The following is a 19,552-nucleotide window of genomic DNA, read 5'->3' as shown; positions in this document are numbered from 1 at the left end:
CGAGCTCTCTGAGCCTTGGATTCCTAATCTAAGCAGGAAATTATACCAATTTACCTCACAAGGTCAAGGTGACAATTAAGTGCAATGGTACATACAAGTCAAAGTACATAAATTGTAAAGTTTTACTTAAATATATGACCTTAATAATGAATCAGAAATACTACAATTTCCTTCCAAGGGTCACAGTTAAGTTGAGTGCATTTTTTTCAAACAAACCTGACTGCATAAGTTATCTGGAGGCTACAGGAAAATTAGTCTCATCCCATTTTGCCAAGTTAACTGATGTTTTATTCTTTCAAAGAGTAGACTTTTCATGTAGGTGGGTGGCAATAAAGAATACTTTTCCTTTTCCTCTGATCTTAGTGCTGAAATTCCACTATACATGACTTAGTGTCAGAGAAGTTTTTCTATTTCCCAGCTCCTTCTATGAACATGCAGAAACCTGAAAAAGGGTTGCCAGTAACCATTAGCAACTCATAGTTGAGCTAACATGGTTAGCTCACGGGCTCAGTCTACTGAATACTAAGGGCTAGGAAATAGGGATGCCAACAACAATTTGCCTTAAATGTCCCAAGAACCTGCTGATTTCACATTTTCAGTCTTGTAGTCTCCAACCACCAAAATTCCCTCCAAATTCCCCCATTTCAGCATCTAAAAATCTCCCAGACTATTTCTTGCACTGGAAAATAAGACTTCATGTCCCAATTTTGATTCAGAAAGTAGGTTCACATCTGGAATGAGTCCCAGGTCATAAGATATATGTCCACAGACAGAGAATAAGAGGCATCATTGGAGAGAGAAGGCACCAAAAAGTAAGAAAAAAAAATTCACTACCTACACAGTTCTAACTAGACTCAACAGCCCTGATACTTGAGAAAACCTATTTCCTCCCCTAAGTTCTTACTCTCATAACTAGAAAAAGTGCCCATGACAATACCTAAAAGGAAACTAAGTGGGGAACTCTTCCTCATATCTACCTACTCTCAATCCCACCAGTTACTAGAGTTTCAGACAATACATATTGAAATCTGTTGTTTTTGTTACAGTTTGCAAAGTCCTCCCATAGACATTATCTCATGAAGAAATTAGGACAAGTAAAATTATTCCAATTTTAAGGATGAGGAAACTGAGATTCAGAGAAGAATAGCAAATTGTTATGGCATGAATTAAACTAGTCTCAATCCTCCCATCACTACTCTTCATGGCGCTGTTCATTGGCCTTTTGTATCAGAATCTAGATGCTTCTGCAAGAGAATTCCAAGCTAGCACCAAAGGGAAATCATTAAGCTAAATGCCCTCGGAAAACAAGTCTATTAAATGGTTGGAAGAACTGATATTTTTGCCCACAAAATTTCCAACCAGATTAGCTAACCACCTGGCTCTATGGCACCTGGCACTCAGTCTAGGAAGCCTCAAGAAATACACACAGGATCCAAAGTCACGCTGCTTATCCAAACTTCTTCCTTTCCCTGCCCTGAAACCTTTATGCCAACTAGCCTACATCTGCTCTACCCACTTCTTTCCCATTACTGTTACTATATTTTTACTATCTCTTCCTTTTTACTGAAATGCCTCTTTCCCTCCTCACTAATCTAAATCCCACTCATCTTTCAAAGCTCAGCTCAGATTTGTCCCTTCTGTAGAACATTCTCTTTTCCAGGCCACAGAACCTATAGAACCCACAAATCTGGGTTCTAGTCCTGATTCTATCACTTCCTGGTTATTTGAGCTTGGGTAATCATCTTAACCTACTTAGACCTTAATTCCTTCATATGTAAAATGAGAATAGTATTAGTACTGCACCACAGATTCTATTGTGTGGAGGATTAAATGAGACATGAATGTGATAGTGCTCAAAGTATGAAGTTTCCACATATAAGTCAGCTTAAAAACATCTTCCCCAGAGACTGTTTCAAAACAGTGCTAATCAATGTTTTCCAAACCATGTACAACAAATTACTCCAACCAAAATGAAGGAATATTCATCTAGGTTTGTTCTATTTTTCTAAATCATTTTTTAGTGTCATGAAAATCTGTTCACAAATGACAGGCTCCTATCCTCACTTGAAGGCTCCTATAAATACTCATGTAGTAAGCTGTTGTCTTAAAGCTGCTATGAAAATCTGCTTGTCATGGTGGAACATTCACTGAACATCTGTCAAGTGTCAATCATATTGTTAGACATTTTCAAAGTTTATTTCAATTAGTTTGAGATATACTTTATCTCCTCTTTTTAGATGAAGAAAGTTCAGAGAGAATAAGAAATTGTTCAAGGTCAAACATGTATCTGTGTCACTGAGAAAAAGAAATATACCAAGGTGTTCAGTGGAAAGGAGAAATATGGAACAAATTGTTATCCATTAATCACAGAGCATGATGGTTAGGAGCATGGAGGCATGAACTCTGGAGCTGGACTCCCTGGGTACAAATTCTGAATTCACTGTGAGCTATAGTTTCCTCATTTGTAAAATTAGGTTAATAGTAGTAATCTATTTGATACCCTAGTAAATGAGTTAATACATCTACTTAGAACAGTGCCTGCCTGTCACAAAATACATGCCCAATACATTATGTATTATCATTTTTCCCACCTTGTTTATCCAAGCCTTTCCCTCTTTTCCCTGCCTTGAAACCTTTATGCCAACTAGCCTACATCTGCACTACACACATCTTACTCATTACTGATGTTATGCTTTGGCTCTTTCTCTTACTCTTAACTGAAATGCCTCTCTCCCACCTCACTAATCTAAATCCCATTCTTCCATCAAAACCCAGCTCAGATCTGTGACTTCTGTGAAACATTTTGACTTCTACAGTCCACTGAGACTGTGATATTGTTTGACTATATAAACAGTTCTTTATATAGTCAAACAGTCCAACCTTTAGAAACCACTTGATTTCTACAGATCACTTGATTTCTTAAGGGCCTCTGAAGATCGATGATTTAGCCTATATCCATAATTTTGTTGTTGTTGTTGAGATGGAGTCTCTGTCACCCAGGCTGGAGTGCAGTGGCGCGATCTCAGCTCACAGCAACCACCACCTTCCAAGTTCAAGCAATTCTCCTGCCTCAGCCTCCCGAGTAGCTGGGATTACAAGTGCCCACCACCACACCCAGCTAATTTTTATATTTTTAGTAGAGATGGGGTTCACCATATTGGCCAGGCTGGTCTCAAACTCCTGACCTTAAGTGATCTGCCCGCCTCAGCTTCCCAAAGAGCTGGGATTACAGGCGTGAGCCACCACGCCTGGCCTACATCCCTAATTTTTGAAACAGAAATTGAGACTTGAACAGTTAAACTGCCTATGGTGACACAAAAAGTTAGTTGGCAGAGTACAGACTTGAATCCAGGTGTTTTAAGTGTTTGCAATGCTCTTTCCATTACACTATCCTAATTCTGTCTTCCTTGAGATTCTGTATAAGTCCTCAAGACTGAAAGCATATATTCTATAATTATTTGATTTCAAGTATTTCACTGGTTTCGTAGCCTTCATGGCAACTAACACATTCAAGTTAGTAGCAGTTTGCTAATTATTTCATCAATCTTTCATTGGTGCCCTTTTATCTAACAGTTAAAATGTTAGTGAACACAGGACTCTAGAACTTAAATTCTCACCATTAGCTATTCATCGGGGAAGAGAGGGACAGAAGAGGGAAATATATATTCATATGTATTGCTACAGTTGCATTACAAGGTACAACAAAAAAGGATTCACACTATATCACTGGAATCTAGAAATATAAAAGAAACAGTTTTCAGTTGTGTTATTGAGGGCCTTCAAAGATTCAGTCCATGATAGAGAAAGGGGATCTCAATTTCCTCTCACGAAGCCCAAGCCTCTTTGTACAGGATTAAATCAGGCTGAAATTATTGTACGAAGTTGTCAGGCCCCCTGAACAGAGAAAGAGATAAGAGGTATATATCCTGGAAAAGGGATTATAGTTGTGCTTGGGAGGACAGGAATGGAAGAATAGTCCTAGATAGAAAGAAGAAAAGAACGAACAAACCCTAGAACTTGAGAAAAGCTCAAGGAAACAAAGGCAGCTTAATGCCTAGGCTGAGAGAGGAGAAGCAGAGAGCACAACAGCTGTTCTTCAGAAAAAAACAAGCATGGGGTGTTTAGGCACATCAGACAAGGGTGAATGAGGGAGAGGTGCGAGCAGGTACGTAATCAGCCTTATGTAACGGAAGGTGTAGGAAATTCTAATCCAGTAACAATAATTAATGCTTCTATAGCACTTTACACTTTATAAAAAGATTTTATATATACCACTACTTGCTGACTAGTTACTTCGGTTAATGCAGCTGTCATTTGTTTATATTTACAGGGAACCAACGAGTTGCTTTTGCTCATCATTGATATTTTCATAATTTTTTTCATAAGTCACTGATAAGTTCAACAAATAAGTACTGAAAACTTTCTTTGTCCTGGAGATACTGAAATAAAAGTTATAGTCACTGCCTTCAAGGGGATCTCAGTGTTGTCGAAAGTGAGGTGTTGGGGAAGACAGACAAACCCTGATTATAATACAGTGGGCTAACTGCTATGACAGGTAATCAATGGTATTGTGGTTTCTAACACAAATGGAAATAATTTAAGGAAGGATTAAGTCCTGATGCTACACGATGCAACAACTGAGTTGAGTCTTGAAGATTATCCAGGTAAAGACACAGGAGAAGAAAGCCTTTCAGGAAGCACAAGTAGTACAAATAAAGACACAGGGGCACGGCACATTCAATTAACTCTATGTAGTGTCTCATGGTTACATCAAAGTATGTGGCAAATCAAAGAAAGGCAAGGCAGAAGAAGTAAGCAGTCACATCATGAACGCTTGCTGTGTACTTTCAACATTTTCCAATCACAATGATGTTTTGGTTCTCCAAATCTCTATTCTACCATTAGTATACTGTTTACAATTAAAGCTGTTTTCAAGAAAACAAATATATTGTTTGTGATAGTTCTAAAGAGCCCTTAGAATGGGGAAGTTAAACCATTCCCACAATCCCACTTTGCAGTTGAAAAAACAGGAAGCCAAAAAAGCTGTGTGGAAGAAGGCACACAAAACTCATAAAGGTATAGACAAAGCAATAGCCCAAAGGAACTTTTTCACTAAAGAGAAAGAAACACACAGCTTGGGTGGCCTGAGGTTGGAGTTTCACACTGAGGAAAAAAGAAGACCGAATTTTCAGAAAAATGGTTCCTTGAGAGCCAAGTGTCAATATATGGTAAGAGAAACTTGGTCCTCAATTTTATTCCATTTGCCTTTGCTCTGCTCAGAGCTGCCATGGACTAGATAATACTTTCCAGTATTGTGGGCTGCTATGGCTCTCTCATTCAGAGCTAAATCTCTAAAGATTTATGATGTGGTATGGTTGAAAATTAGTAATTAATTTATATTTCATAGGACGTAAGAGTGAAAGCATTCTAAAGCTTATATTTGAAGACAGTAAGGATGACTTCCAACATATTAACATATACTTCTAATCCTAGGATACTTCCCTCTCTTCATTGTTACCTTCTATCCCTTATCTCATCCTTTGACTCTCTTGCTGCTCAATTCAATATGGCAAAGATTTACTGTCCTCAATCTATGTGTCAAGCCCTATGCTGGATGCTAAGGATGCAAAAAGGAATGAAACATTCAGCCTGTCCTCAGAGAACCCACTATCTAGTGGGGAAGCAGACACATAAACAGACCATTGTGTTGTGTCCAGAGATAAAGATACTTGCAGTATTTAAAGAGGGCATGGAGGGGGCATAGACGCTCAATACAATCTAGAGAGTTAGAGAAGAGTTTCTGGAAAAGGAAATACTCAGTCTCAAAAGATGAATATGAATTTAATCAAGAAAAGGAAAGAGGAGGAAGGGAAACTGTAGTAGCAGACAGCAAAGACAAGGAGGAGGAATGCAACAATGTGTGTATGGAAGTGCAAACAGTTCAGTATTGCTGGAAAAGGAAGTCTGGACATGGAAATAATTAGAGACGGCAGGAGAAGAAAGCAGGGGTCAAATCACAGGAGGGCCATAAACTACCTATAGGATGTAAGAAGCTCCTGAAAAACTTTAAGCAAAGGAGTAAAAAGGTCAAATTTGCATTTTAAATAGTTCATTCAGGTTACTAAATGGAAATCATGATGAGACTTGCAGAAGTTCTAGGTGAAAGTTAATGAGAACTTGAAATAGGTGACCATCGGTGTCCCACTTAAAATACAGAATAGAAGAGCTGGAATAGGAAGGAAAAACATGGATTTCAATATTGGATCAAACGACCCTTAACCACCCAGATGGAGATGTCCAGCAGGCAGCTGAACATATGTCTAAAGATGAGGACAAAGTTTTGGACTAAAGGTAATGATTAGGGAACTGATTGTACTTAAGAGGTAACTGACACCTTGAGAGTAGATGGACCAGGGAGAATATGCAGTATAAAAAAAGAAGTGGGCAGGAAAAGGGGGCCCGGAGGAACATCTACATTTAATGAGGTAGACAAAGGGAAAGAACAAGAAAAGAAACTTCGATAAAACAAGTATGAAGAGAACAAAGAGGCTGGGGGTGGTGGCTCATGCCTGTAATCTTGACACTTTGGGAGGCTGAGGCAGGAGGATCACTTGGGGCCAAGACTTCGGGACTAGCCTAGGCAACATAGCAAGATCTTGTCTTTACAAAACTATTTAAAAATTTTAAAAAGGAACAAAGAATGCAGTGTCCTGAAGCCAAGCGACTTCCAAAGGGAAGATATACAGTGTCAAACACATCAGTGAACATTTGACACCTTCCTCTGGATTTAGCAATTACGTTCCCTAGCAAGAACAGTATCAATATTACAGAGAAGGCAGAAGGCCAGTGTCAGTGGAAAAGGGCAAATAACTGGATAAGTAACGAGTGAGATTTATCTTTCATGTTTGGAAGAGTGATTAGGAAGGTGACGATGAGTTTTTCATTTGTTACTTTATTTACAAGAATGGAGCAACCCATAGAAAGAGCAATCAGTAGAAAATGAGAATATGAACAGAAGGAAAAAGAGAGATGAAATCTTAAGCAAGGTCATGCAGAAGACAAGAGATGAGTCTTTTTCAACAATAGGCAATGCCTTTATCCTCGGAAAATGAAATAAAGAAAATCAACCTTAAGGTAAGAGAACCAGGACAAGAGCATTCCAAACAAAGGCAGCTGTGCAATAATAGCACCAGGTCTTAAAAGTCCAGCATGTGTGCAGGGAGAGGGTAATCCAGAGTACAGCAAAATTCAGGATTGAGGGGACAGTGAGAAATGAGTCTGAAAAGCTGGAGGCAAACTGTGAATAAGCACAATGAGCAACTACGTGTTAGGGAAGAATGTTAAGAAAGAAGCTAACTTTCTAAGATCCGTGAATGCTTTTGTTTTGTTTAAAAATATTCTGAAAGCAATGTTCTAGGCTTTGATTGGATAGGGAAACAAATACAAGCACTACCTTTTAAAGGCCTTCTGTGTATTTCTCTCTTCCTTCATTTTCCTCTGTAGCCATCCTTCCTTAATTAGTTACAAGTAAAACTGAAGGAGAGCTATTTTAGAATTCGCTTATTAAATAAAATTAAGATGTATGTGGTTCTGCCCCTAATTATTAAATATAGCTGAGTTAATGGGTAATGTTTTTGTCATTAAAAAAAAAAACTAAGTTATATTGCCTTTTGAAAAACACAAAAGAAAGCCTTTGATGATATTGTCTTGAGTCGGTGGCCCTCAACTAAATAACAACAACAAAAAGAAGATTCCTCATCCCAGAAGTGTGCAAAATAAACAATCACTTACATAACAAAATTTTGGGAACTCAAAAAAGGAACCAAGGTAGATCAGATACCTGCGGCTGGAAACAGGGAAAGATGTAACACTAACTACTAGTATGGCTCTTTAGCTTTTACAAAATGCTTTTATGGTACCTTATTTTATTTAATTATCACAACAGTGGTATCAGAAATACATAATGTTATCTCCACTTTACAGGTAATGAAACTAATTTTTGTCTGTTATTCTAGAACCTTGAACGGTGCCTGATATATAGTAGACCTCCAGCGGAAATCTGTCAAATAGATGGGAGAAAGGCTCAAGGAGATTATGTAAACCTGATAAGGCCATAAGGCTAACAGTGGAGCCAGATCTCAATTCGAAGTCTTTTGACCCTCAATCCTGTATCTCGCATTGTTTCATGCTGCTGAAAAGGAAAGAAGGGCAGGGTGACTGAATCTAATCTATTTTACAATCTTACATGAACTGGTTAAAATTTCTGAAATGCCTGCTGTCAAGCAACAAACACCAAGGCCCATATACATCCTCCTATTCTTAGTCATGCAGCACGGACATCCTTAGAGTTCAGGCACCTGTGGTATCTGCTCACTTTATTCTCTCCACAGGTCACTGCCCTACTAAAAACTACGTCTTCCTGCTGTATTGAAGCAGTGTCTGCAGAACAGAAAAGCCTTCTAAATCATCCTCTCCTTTCTCTAAAGAGATATTGTAGCTTTATTGATACCCAATTGCTTCTATGTGGGAAGCTAAAAAAAATTAGGTAACAATTTTTTTCTTATAAAAAAGGCAATTTCTCTTGCAAAAGATTTTCCACAATTCATTTAAATAGTGAGTGCCCCACTGTTTTTGAAATTATTCAATTTACAAAAACTCAATATACACAGCTTTTTCAGGATCATATCCACCACCTAGAGTGAAGTCATGGTTAAATGCAGTAGCCTCAAGACAGAGTTGTATCTTGGTTTTTCTGTGTGTTTAGTGGCACTCCCACTATGTGTACACCTGTAAATCTTGTAAGAACTTCTGCAAGCTTATCAGGTGGCATTGTCATCTTTTGTTTTAGATTCCCACATAGATTTAGCCACAAGTCCCAATTCCCATCATTGATGAGGAAATATACACAGCAGGCATCACAGGATTAGCCTCTTTTTTCATGATAACATATGGTAGCAATAATGTAACAAGGAGGTACTGAATTAAGACCATTCAAAGGTGAGCTTTTCATTCCGGGAAATGTTTAGTCATTTATTGACATATGTCTCTGCTTCCAAAGATTTACAGGCATTACCATATAGAAAAAAATTAGAGCTAATGCTTTTAAAAGAAAATGGCACAAAAACTGAACCACGGAAATAATACAGTACTGGAAAGGATCTTGGAGAATATATTTCAATCCTCTCATTTGACAAATTTTAGAAAATCAAAGTCCAAAGATGCAAAGTGGTTTATCTAAGAATACATGGTGGCACATTTTAATGGAACATTTCTAAGTACAAGATATTCATTCCCCAGGATAACTTATCTCTGTGTTCCCATAGCATCCTATGCATACTAATTACCATACAATATTAAAATCCTCTTTAAATGCCTGTCCTCTCCCATTGGACTGGACGATTCCAATAGACACGGCCTGTGTTTAATCCTTATATCCCTTGTAAATTTGAGGGAAAGGTATGCACATCTGGAAAACTTCCTATTTAGGCCTCCATTCCTTTTTCCTTAGCAAGATATTAAAAAGAACAAGGTTATTACAGATCTGAACTTGGGTACAGAAAGACAGTAAGCAACCTTAGGTAGATAGGAACGCTAACGTAAAAATGGGTTCCTGAAGGGAAGGTCAGCATTACGGCACAGTCCTACTAACTTTATTAGATTGCTGGATTTTGATGACTAGGTCTCCAAGAGTCTTCTTCAACCATTTTATTTTATTTATTTTTTTGGAGATGGAGTCTTGCTCTGTCGCCCAGGCTACAGTGCAGTGGTGCGATCTCGGCTCACCATAACCTCTATCTCTCGGGTTCAAGAAATTCTCCTGCCTCAGTCTCCCGAATAGTTGGGACTACAGGCACACACTGCAACAACCAACTAATTTTTTGTATTTTAGTAGAGACGGGGTTTCACCGTGTTGCTGGTCTTGAACTCCTGAGCTCAGGCAACCTGCCTACCTCGGCCTCCCAAAGTGCTAGGATTACAGGCGTGAGCCACCGCGCCCAACCTTCTTCAACCATTTTAGAATGAACTTTGCTGAAACAACAATAACATAAATGAACACAAACAAGGAATAGTGTAATTGCTGGTGTCGCTAATAGTGTGAGCGTGCTTACATGGTCTTTTTAAGCACTTACTAACAGCTCCATGATGAGTCTTTAAAAGAAGCCGACACAAACAGTATTTTTCAGGAGAAAAAGAATTTGAGAAATCTCAAAGAGCGACTTAAGAGTAAAAAGAAACTTGAGCTGGAGTCAGATGTGAGTTTTAGTTCCCATTCTTTCACTAACTTCTCATTTGACCTTGGGCAAAATGTTCCATTTCTCTAGGCTAGATGATGATTCAGGTTCCCTCAGGTTTAAATGCTATCATTATGAGACTAAAAGTCCCCACCAGTTCTTGAGATAGTAAGGGATGGAAAAATATAAAAGTTAAAGGTAGAAAATAGTAAAAATGGAGGGATACTGTGGTAGAGTTGGGAAAAAAAAAAAAACATGGTAGAGAGATTAAAGTTCTAGATTCTAGTTCTGGTTCTGCCATTAGCTAAGTGAGTAACCTTGAACAAGCCACATCCCCTCTCGAGATCAAGATTTCCCCATTTATAAAGTAACTCAGATGATCTTTCAGCTCTAATATCTGAGAATTCTAAAGTACAGGCAACTGCTGCTATGAACAATCAAATTCTGTGCAATCAGTATATTTATGTTAGAAATAAGATGCTTAAAGTATTAAACAAAGAGAAGCCCCAAACCTTATTTGAGTGTTCTTTCAAGTTCAAATTCAAGTATTTTTTAGAGCCACTCACAAGCACTGGTTCGCAGTACTTTGAATTCCTCTATTCTTGATGAAATGCTCAAAGGCTGGCTAGAAAAGAATGGAGACAGGTACCGCCTAGATAACGCATCAATCCAGTCTCTTCGTTGTCCCCCTCTTTTCTGCAGTTGTACTTTCCTTATGCTATCCACTGTCTGGACTGAGACAAACCTATCTCTTTTGATTCCAATTCTTCGAGCTCAGTTAAAACCTCACTTGTTCCGAGAAACCTTCCATTCCCACTCTAGCCCAGATCCATCTCTTAACTCTTTTAAACTTCTGCAGTATTACATTGCTATGTAAAGAGTAAATGAGATTGGTACAAAGCTTAGTAAATCTGGCATATGTTGTTCAATAATGACAGTAGTTGGTGTTATTGCCATACCCTTAGCACTAATGGCATATCCTTCAGCTAAGTGCATCTAAAATTTAATGTGATTATGAATCACCTGGGGATCTTATTCAAATGCAAATTCTGACTTAGTAGGTGTGAGGTGGGACTGGAGATTCTGCAGTTCAAAATGCTCCTGGTTGATGCCAATGCTGTTGATCGAAAGGCCATACTTCTTAGTAAATTTTTTTTCAAAAGTATTTATCTTATCTACCTATCTGGACAGCAAGCTCTTAGATGGCAGATACTGGGTCTCATTTTTCTTAGTAAATATCCCCTATACAGAGAAGGTGCTTCATAAATATCTGTTGCCTTATATCTGCAGTCTAGACACTCAAGAGTACCTGTGCTATACTGAATCAAACACTGAAACATCATGCCAGGATGAAAAGCTCACTTGATCACTGGGGTCAGAATCTCCGGAACAAAGGCAGGACAGAATCTGAGAGAAAACGTACCTCTTCGCTAGTGAGAGTATAACACACAGAAGACACAACATAAACACCTGTTCCTTGTTTAAGCACAATCATTAAAGTGCAATCTGAGAGAAAACGTACCTCTTCGCTAGTGAGAGTATAACACACAGAAGACACAACATAAACACCTGTTCCTTGTTTAAGCACAATCATTAAAGTGCAATCTGAGAGAAAACGTACCTCTTCGCTAGTGAGAGTATAACACACAGAAGACACAACATAAACACCTGTTCCTTGTTTAAGCACAATCATTAAAGTGCAATCTGAGAGAAAACGTACCTCTTCGCTAGTGAGAGTATAACACACAGAAGACACAACATAAACACCTGTTCCTTGTTTAAGCACAATCATTAAAGTGCAATCTGAGAGAAAACGTACCTCTTCGCTAGTGAGAGTATAACACACAGAAGAAACAACATAAACACCTGTTCCTTGTTTAAGCACAATCATTAAAGTGCAATCTGAGAGAAAACGTACCTCTTCGCTAGTGAGAGTATAACACACAGAAGACACAACATAAACACCTGTTCCTTGTTTAAGCACAATCATTAAAGTGCAATCTGAGAGAAAACGTACCTCTTCGCTAGTGAGAGTATAACACACAGAAGACACAACATAAACACCTGTTCCTTGTTTAAGCACAATCATTAAAGTGCAATCTGAGAGAAAACGTACCTCTTCGCTAGTGAGAGTATAACACACAGAAGACACAACATAAACACCTGTTCCTTGTTTAAGCACAATCATTAAAGTGCAATCTGAGAGAAAACGTACCTCTTCGCTAGTGAGAGTATAACACACAGAAGACACAACATAAACACCTGTTCCTTGTTTAAGCACAATCATTAAAGTGCAATCTGAGAGAAAACGTACCTCTTCGCTAGTGAGAGTATAACACACAGAAGACACAACATAAACACCTGTTCCTTGTTTAAGCACAATCATTAAAGTGCAATCTGAGAGAAAACGTACCTCTTCGCTAGTGAGAGTATAACACACAGAAGACACAACATAAACACCTGTTCCTTGTTTAAGCACAATCATTAAAGTGCAATCTTAATTGCATTTCAAATTTAGCCATGAACCTTAAAAGAGGACATTTTCTGACAATATTTACAAAATACTAATAATAAATAATAAGGTATATAAAGAGCTTGATTTCATTTTTTAATGGCACAGATAAATTTTTCAACGATCTTTTAGTGTGCGATTAATCTAAAGATCTCAAACAACCAATGAAAACATTTCCAGCAAAAGAAAAACATCTTCCAATTTTCCCATCAACCTGGTCAGTGGTGGGGTCTCCAATTGCCCACAATTACAATGACAGAAATTCAAAGGAAACTGCTGTTGTGTTAAGGATGCTCTGAGAGGCTGCTTATTTTAAGCCCTTCTTTTACATCTCTTGTTATTTAAACGCTTGTTCAGACTCTTTTTATTTTAGCATTATATAATTCAGAGGGGACCAATATTCTTAAGTTCTAATGAGTCTACACTCTGACTTCCTATTCCAGCACCAGGAAAATAATATAGGGCATATACGATATCACTCATTGAATACTATCTAGGTAGCTTAAACTGTGAGACAATTTTACTAAAATCAGTCTTCAGTGCAAAAATCACCTGTGTAAGTCACTGCGCTTGTCACGGCAAGCACCTGCTCCTTAACTCATAGAGACTTTTCAATAAAACCACTCATCAATTTTTAACTGAGATGTTTTTGACAAATTTAGGCCCATATTAGAAGAGCAATTCTGGGAACTGCTATTAAGCACAGAAACACAGGAGCAAAAAACTGTTGTCAAGAACTAGACTTGAACTGGGCTTATGAGTTTTAATAAATCAATGTTATTACTTCAGAGAAAATAGGAAAACAGTTGGGAGTCAGCCCACAGGAAAGTGGCTTCTATGACTTCCATCAGAGGCTTCTAGTCTCCAGGGCAAGGCAAATTCTCTAGTTTATGCCAAATAGGCTTCCTAGAGAATACTATCCAAAGAGAGTTTCAAATCTTAAGCTACAGAAGCATTTATAACTAAACAGAAATCTGCAGCAGCTTCATCATACCCATACAAATAAGTATCCGTACCTATCTATAGATACCTAACTGGCAATAAGACTCAAAACAAGTGCATTTAATAGGATAAGAAATCAGGACAAGGTACAGAAGGGTCAAATTCCTGCACAGAAAAATAAAGCACGAATGTCATTCTCATTTCTCCTCTTCCTTTTCTTGGCCTTTCTTCAAGATTCATCTTTTGTGAAGCTTTCTCCAATAACTCTGGCTCTCACTAACCACTCCATTTGTTGACTGCCTGAAACACTAGTCTCAACCAATAATTCTAGATTTCTTTTTAACTGTTGCATGTATCCACTTTGTGTCCCAAATTTGAGTGAGTTCTCTTAAAAGGCCCCCACACCGCCTAGAGGGAGCTTGTTATTAATATTGCTAATAATAATAGTGAGGCAATATAACACAGTGGAATGAAAGCAGTGGAGTCAAACAGGCCTAAGTTCAAATCCTGCTTCTACCACTTGCTGGCTACATGATTGTAAACATATTACTTACCTTTCCTAAGCCTCAGTTTTGTGAAGAAAATGCAATGAGATATCATGCTGAGAGTACAGCATTTGGCATATAATGGATGCTCTGACTGAGCACCTTTACTAGCTTGGTTACCTTCCCTTCCTCCGTAATAAGCACTTGTTGATATGAACTGAGTCAGAGTAATTCTAAGGAGGGCTGCCAGTGGCACTATCATATGCATTACACTTTCCCCATTACCCTCTTCCATGTGCCTTTGTCATTTCCTGGCAAAAGTCCTTTCGGATTTTCTACTCTACTCTCTTGAAAAGGCCAACCACATAAGTCACCCAAAGGACTATTCAGAATGGTGACATTAGCAGCCAGCAGGAGGGCATCTCCACATCTGCATCTCATTTCCACCACACCCACACGCCAGCACTCCCTCCCTCTGGGTCTCCCAAAGAGAGAATGCTAGAGAGAGAAAGCAGTGAAGCAGCCAAAAGAGGAAATGGAGAGAAATAGCTCTGTGGTCTCTCTGTGCACCCCTCCTGGGAAGAACACTCAGGTCCAGTCTCCAACCTCAACCCCTATGAGAAAAAAAAAAAAAACAAAACCCTTGCTCACATTCCTGGAGAAAAGGCACCCCCAGATTCTCGGCCTCTTCATTTCTCCAAGCCCTTCACCTATCAATTTCACCATCCCACCATTCCCTAGGTTAACTATAAAATAGAGCCGCTTTTAACTAATTTGTCTTCAGTGGACCTCATTCGTACTTTTACCAAGCAGCAGCCTTCACCATTCTAAGTTGGAAACATGCTACCTATCTCTTTAGAAGAAAAAAAAATTATTGAAGTTTCCCATCTACTACATTAAGGCAGGTCTCCTTTTATTTGTACCCCTTTAATGATCCAGTATATTTTACCAAGGTCTTCATCTTTCAGCTAGAAAAAGCTACCATTCACTTCCACCCCCCGCCCCCCACCACGCACATTTGAGAAAAACAAGCAATCAAAAAAAAAAAAAAAAAAAAATTCCACACGTCCCCTCCCTGCTGCACAAAATACAACAATTTTATTATTCATAAAGAGACTTCAGCCATGCTCCGGGGAACAAGCCCGTGTACACCTGGGCCACTACATGTGTGATTTCATCAACCTGATGTCAATACTTGATATCAGCCTTCATGGGTCCAGCTTAAAAAAAACCCACCACCACCTTCTCCCTCCAAAATACCAATTTCCATTCCAAATTCACTCCGTGCTTCATGAAGTTAAACCTTTTTTACTGGCCCTAAATGTTCCTTCGGCCACCTGGGACTATTTCACTTCAGATTTTATGTGTCTAAGCTAACAAGTGTGTCCCCTCCTCTCCCCCCAAAAAAACTATTTCCTAAGGGCCTTTCCTGTTGCATAAAGTAGCTCCTTCTTGTATGGGACCTGGGGGACCTGAGGCAATTGAGGGGTATTTTAGCTTTGGGTTCGCCTTTCCGGGCTGATGGATGCCCTCCCTCACCCCGCAAACGCGCGCGCGCTCAGCCCCCACCTCCTCCCAGCGGGACCTCGGGGACCCTCCTTTTTATTGGTCTGAAACGTTTCCTCGGCGACCTGGGACCGTCCTCTCCTGGCCTGCGGCTGCCGGCGGACCCCGACCCCCGAGGGCGGCGGCGCCCGGCACCTACCAGTCGGCGTGCGGCTCGTCGACCACCAGCAGCACCTTGGCCTTCCTGGCGGCTGCGGGCGCGGGAGCGGGCGCGTCCACCAGGCCAGCCGAGGCGGCCGTCTGCTTCACGGCTTGGGACAGCGAGCTGAAGAAGCTGCTGCCCACCGACGGCGTCGGCGCGGGCTGCGGCGCGGGCGCCGAGGCGGGCGGCGGCCTCCGCTCCGGGCCTGGCGAGGCGGTCGGGGGCGCCGCCGAGGCCGAGGCGGCGCCCGGACCGGCGGGCGGCGGCGGCGGCTGCTGGGGCTCGGGCCGCTGCAGGTCGGTCATGTAGCCGTTGGGCAGGTTGGCGATGAAGCTGCTGTCCGACAGCCGGCGCCGCAGGAAGTTCATCATCTGGCTTAAAGGGCTGGGGGCGCGCGGGGCTACGGGGTCTGGCGGCGCGGAGGGAGAGCGAGGGCGGAAGGCGAGATTGAAGCGGCTGAGGCGGCGGCTTAGCCAGCAGAGACTCAGACCCCGGCGCCAGACAGCAGCGGCGGACTGGGCCAGGCAAGCCGCGCGGCGCGAGGCTCGCGGAGAGGGAGCGGGCGGGGCAGGGGCGGGGCCAGAGATAGCCCCCGCCCCGCGCCGCAGAGGCGGCCCCGCCCCGCTCACGGAGGGCACCTAGCCGCGCGTCTGGCGACTCTCGGGGCTTGCGGGAGGGGGCGACCCAGGCCTCCAGCAACCTGAGAGTGACTATGCGGGGAGGGCGTGGGAGCCAGGCCTTCTCCCCAGGGGAAGGAAAAGGAACCAGAGGCCCCACCATCTTTTTGGTTGGAGAGAAAAAGAGCCGTGTCCCAGCTGAAATGGAGGCGAAGGAAACCGACCCCACTCCTTTTGGAAGGATAAGAGGTGTCAGCCTCCCTATGCGGAGGTGAGAACGAAAGGAGTCATCCCAATCACGCGCGCACACACGCACACAAGCACGAACACCCTGTAGTGAGGAGGAAAAGAACCACCTCCTTTCCCAACGCTGGGGAGAAAGATGTCATCTCCCCAGCCCCCAGAAGAGGGGGAAGGGAATAATCCGCTGTTACTAACACACACACACACACACACACACCCTATGGTGAGACAAAAAAGAAATACCTCTTCTAGGGAGGAAGGCAGCCTCCTTACTCCAAGGCGAGGGAGAGGAAAGGGGAGAAACAGATCCTCTACTCTGTCATGGAAGGAGGGGTGGGGTGTGTTTTCACTCCTGCACTTCTAGGGACAACAACAGTATGTACTTCTCTCCCCCTCCTCACTGACCAGTGAGAGAAAACCAAGAGAAGACTGGAGACATGGTCTCCACCCCAAGAGGGATATCTAAGGATCCCCCAACCCCACCGTGTTTCTTTCCTAGCATGCATTGATGCATCCAGTGCTATACCAAGAAGGACATCTCTTCAAGATCTTTCTACTTGTTTTTTCCATTTTATTCGTTGCCTTCACCTCTGTGAAGACATTTCTGATGACCACCTTCCCATGTGCACTCTAAATCTTGCGTGACTCTTGGACCTTTAGTTTTCATCTCTCATTAGATACACTTTCCCTTGTGTTGTAACGGAGCAGGACACAGCAGATAGACTTTGCAGCAGACCACCCCGGGTGATATGTGACCCTGGATCAATAACCCCTGTGAGCCTCTCTCCTTAGCTGATAAAAAGGAATAAGTAACCCTTTTCAGAGTTGTTACATGGAGTAAATGAGATCATGTATGTAAAGCATCTGGTACACAGCAGTAGGTATTCCAGTAGTGATGCCTGAATCCTTTTTTCAATTGGTTCTCAGTAAGTATGTACTGGGCTGAATGGAGTCAGGGAGTGGCTTGTCACTAATGTTGGCGGGCAGTTCTTGCTTCCTATATCCCAGCTGGCACTGAACTCAGGCCTAGAGATACACAATCCAGCTCTGAGCCGGTGCTATCAGAGAAGTCTCCAGTCAACTATAATAACACAGTGGTCTTCCTATCTACTACATGCTTGGCACAGTGGAAAGAGCTGGAAAGGCTGAAATGAATGGGAAGTGGCTCTTGTCTATTGCAAGTTCATGATCTATGTGGGCTGGGGGATGGAGGGAGGATAGACACAGGAACCACATAAGATGTGAGAAATGCTATCATACAGTTGGGCAAAGACGGTTAGGAGGCCTAAGGAGGGAGGGACTCATTCTGCCTCTGAGGCTTAGGAAGGCCTCTCAGAGGAGGTGACATTTGAGGTGGATCTTGAGGCAGCTATGTTTACCAGTAGAAAAGTGAAGAAGGCAGGCAGGCAGGCAGCCAGAGAAGGCATGGAGAAGGTATGTAAGTTGATGGCTCCTCCAGGAAGCCTTTCGTCAATCCTCCAGGGCAGGCTAAGTGTTCCATATCCTGTGCTTGGCTTTGTCATAGACCCCAAAGAAACTATCATACAATATTCTGGTGACTAGAATGTAAGCTTTTCTAGGACAGGATTATGTCTTAGTTATCTTTGGGCTTCACACCAAACACAGGACCTGGCATGTAATAAGGACTCAGTTGTTTGAGAATTGAACTGTAATCTTACCCAACTCGGTTTTTGTGTTTATTGGAGAATAAAACTGATAAGTCACTAATAACATAATTAAATAAACTTAATTATTGCCCTTCTTAAAAAAATTTTTTTTTTGAGATGGAGTTTCGCTCTTATTGCCCAGGCTGGAGTGCAATGGCACAATCTCAGCTCACCACAGCCTCCGCCTCCCGGGTTCAAGCATTTCTCCTGCCTCAGCCTCCTGAGTAGCTGGGATTACATGCATGCACCACCATGCCCAGCTAATTTTGTATTTTTAGTAGAGATGGGGTTTCTCCATGTTGGTCAGGCTGGTCTCAAACTCCCGACCTCAGGTGATCTGCCCGCCTCAGCCTCCCGAAGTGCTGGGATTACAGGCATGAGCCACCACGTCCGGCCATCAAAGGCATGTATCTCTAATGAAGGGATTTCAGACACTGTGTCACTTCAATTTTGGGGGTGATAGGTTTTTTAAAATAATATTTCAGTAAGTAATTTCCCCGACCATTAAGCTTATAGTATATGCGTATATTTTTAAAATCAACCAATTAACAGACGTGTTTTCATGCCTAATACATGCAAGCCATTATGCTAGGGACAGGAGGGTAAAGGAGATTCAGGGATGAATAAAACCCAAGTTCTTAAGAAGACAGCTCATAAACATGTGAACACATAACTAGCAGTAGCAGAGCAGCCTGTGAGTGACCTGAAAGTAGAGCAGGCAGTGAGTGTTAAAGGAGCCAGAGGAAGAAGAGATCTCAGGGACAGGAATTTTCACAGAGAAAGAAAGGCTCAGGCTTTATAAAATGGGCGGAATTCTGACAGGCAGGAAAGAGTGGATGGAGAAGGCAGCCAAGGTAAAAAGGATAGCCAGAGCAAAGGCTATCCCTTTGAACTTCTTGAATCTTCTCCTTGAAGGCAAAAACCTTGTCTGTGTTGTTTCTCACTGTCTTTCTTGAGCTTTTCATGGCACTGGCGTATGCATTCTAGTGTTTGTAGGGGTGGCTCTGAGAGGCTGTACTTATGCATATGTTTATGTTGCTAGTGTGTGTCCAGCTTCTCTTTTTAGATTGCAAGCCCCTCAAGGTGAGGGATTCTGTCTTCTGATTTTCTCAGAATGATCTACAAAGCCTCTAACACATAGTAAGT

At 41.5% G+C, this 19,552-nt stretch overlaps 1 protein-coding gene across 1 annotated transcript in view; it reads right to left on the bottom strand.

Moving 5' to 3' along the window:
• SYN2 (synapsin II) overlaps positions 1–16,409 on the bottom strand; it is a 184,201-nt gene extending 167,792 nt beyond the window's left edge. The window contains exon 1 of the mRNA XM_001171832.7: positions 15,877–16,409. Within this exon, the coding sequence (XP_001171832.4) occupies positions 15,877–16,250 (374 nt within the window). The 5' untranslated portion in view covers positions 16,251–16,409. The remainder of the gene's footprint in view (positions 1–15,876) is intronic.
• Positions 16,410–19,552: the final 3,143 nt, after the last annotated feature.

Source organism: Pan troglodytes, chromosome 2, assembly GCF_028858775.2.
Source record: "Pan troglodytes isolate AG18354 chromosome 2, NHGRI_mPanTro3-v2.0_pri, whole genome shotgun sequence".
NCBI lineage: Eukaryota > Metazoa > Chordata > Mammalia > Primates > Hominidae > Pan > Pan troglodytes.
Note: the sequence above shows the minus strand (reverse complement) of the source record. Positions and strands in the feature narration are given on the sequence as shown.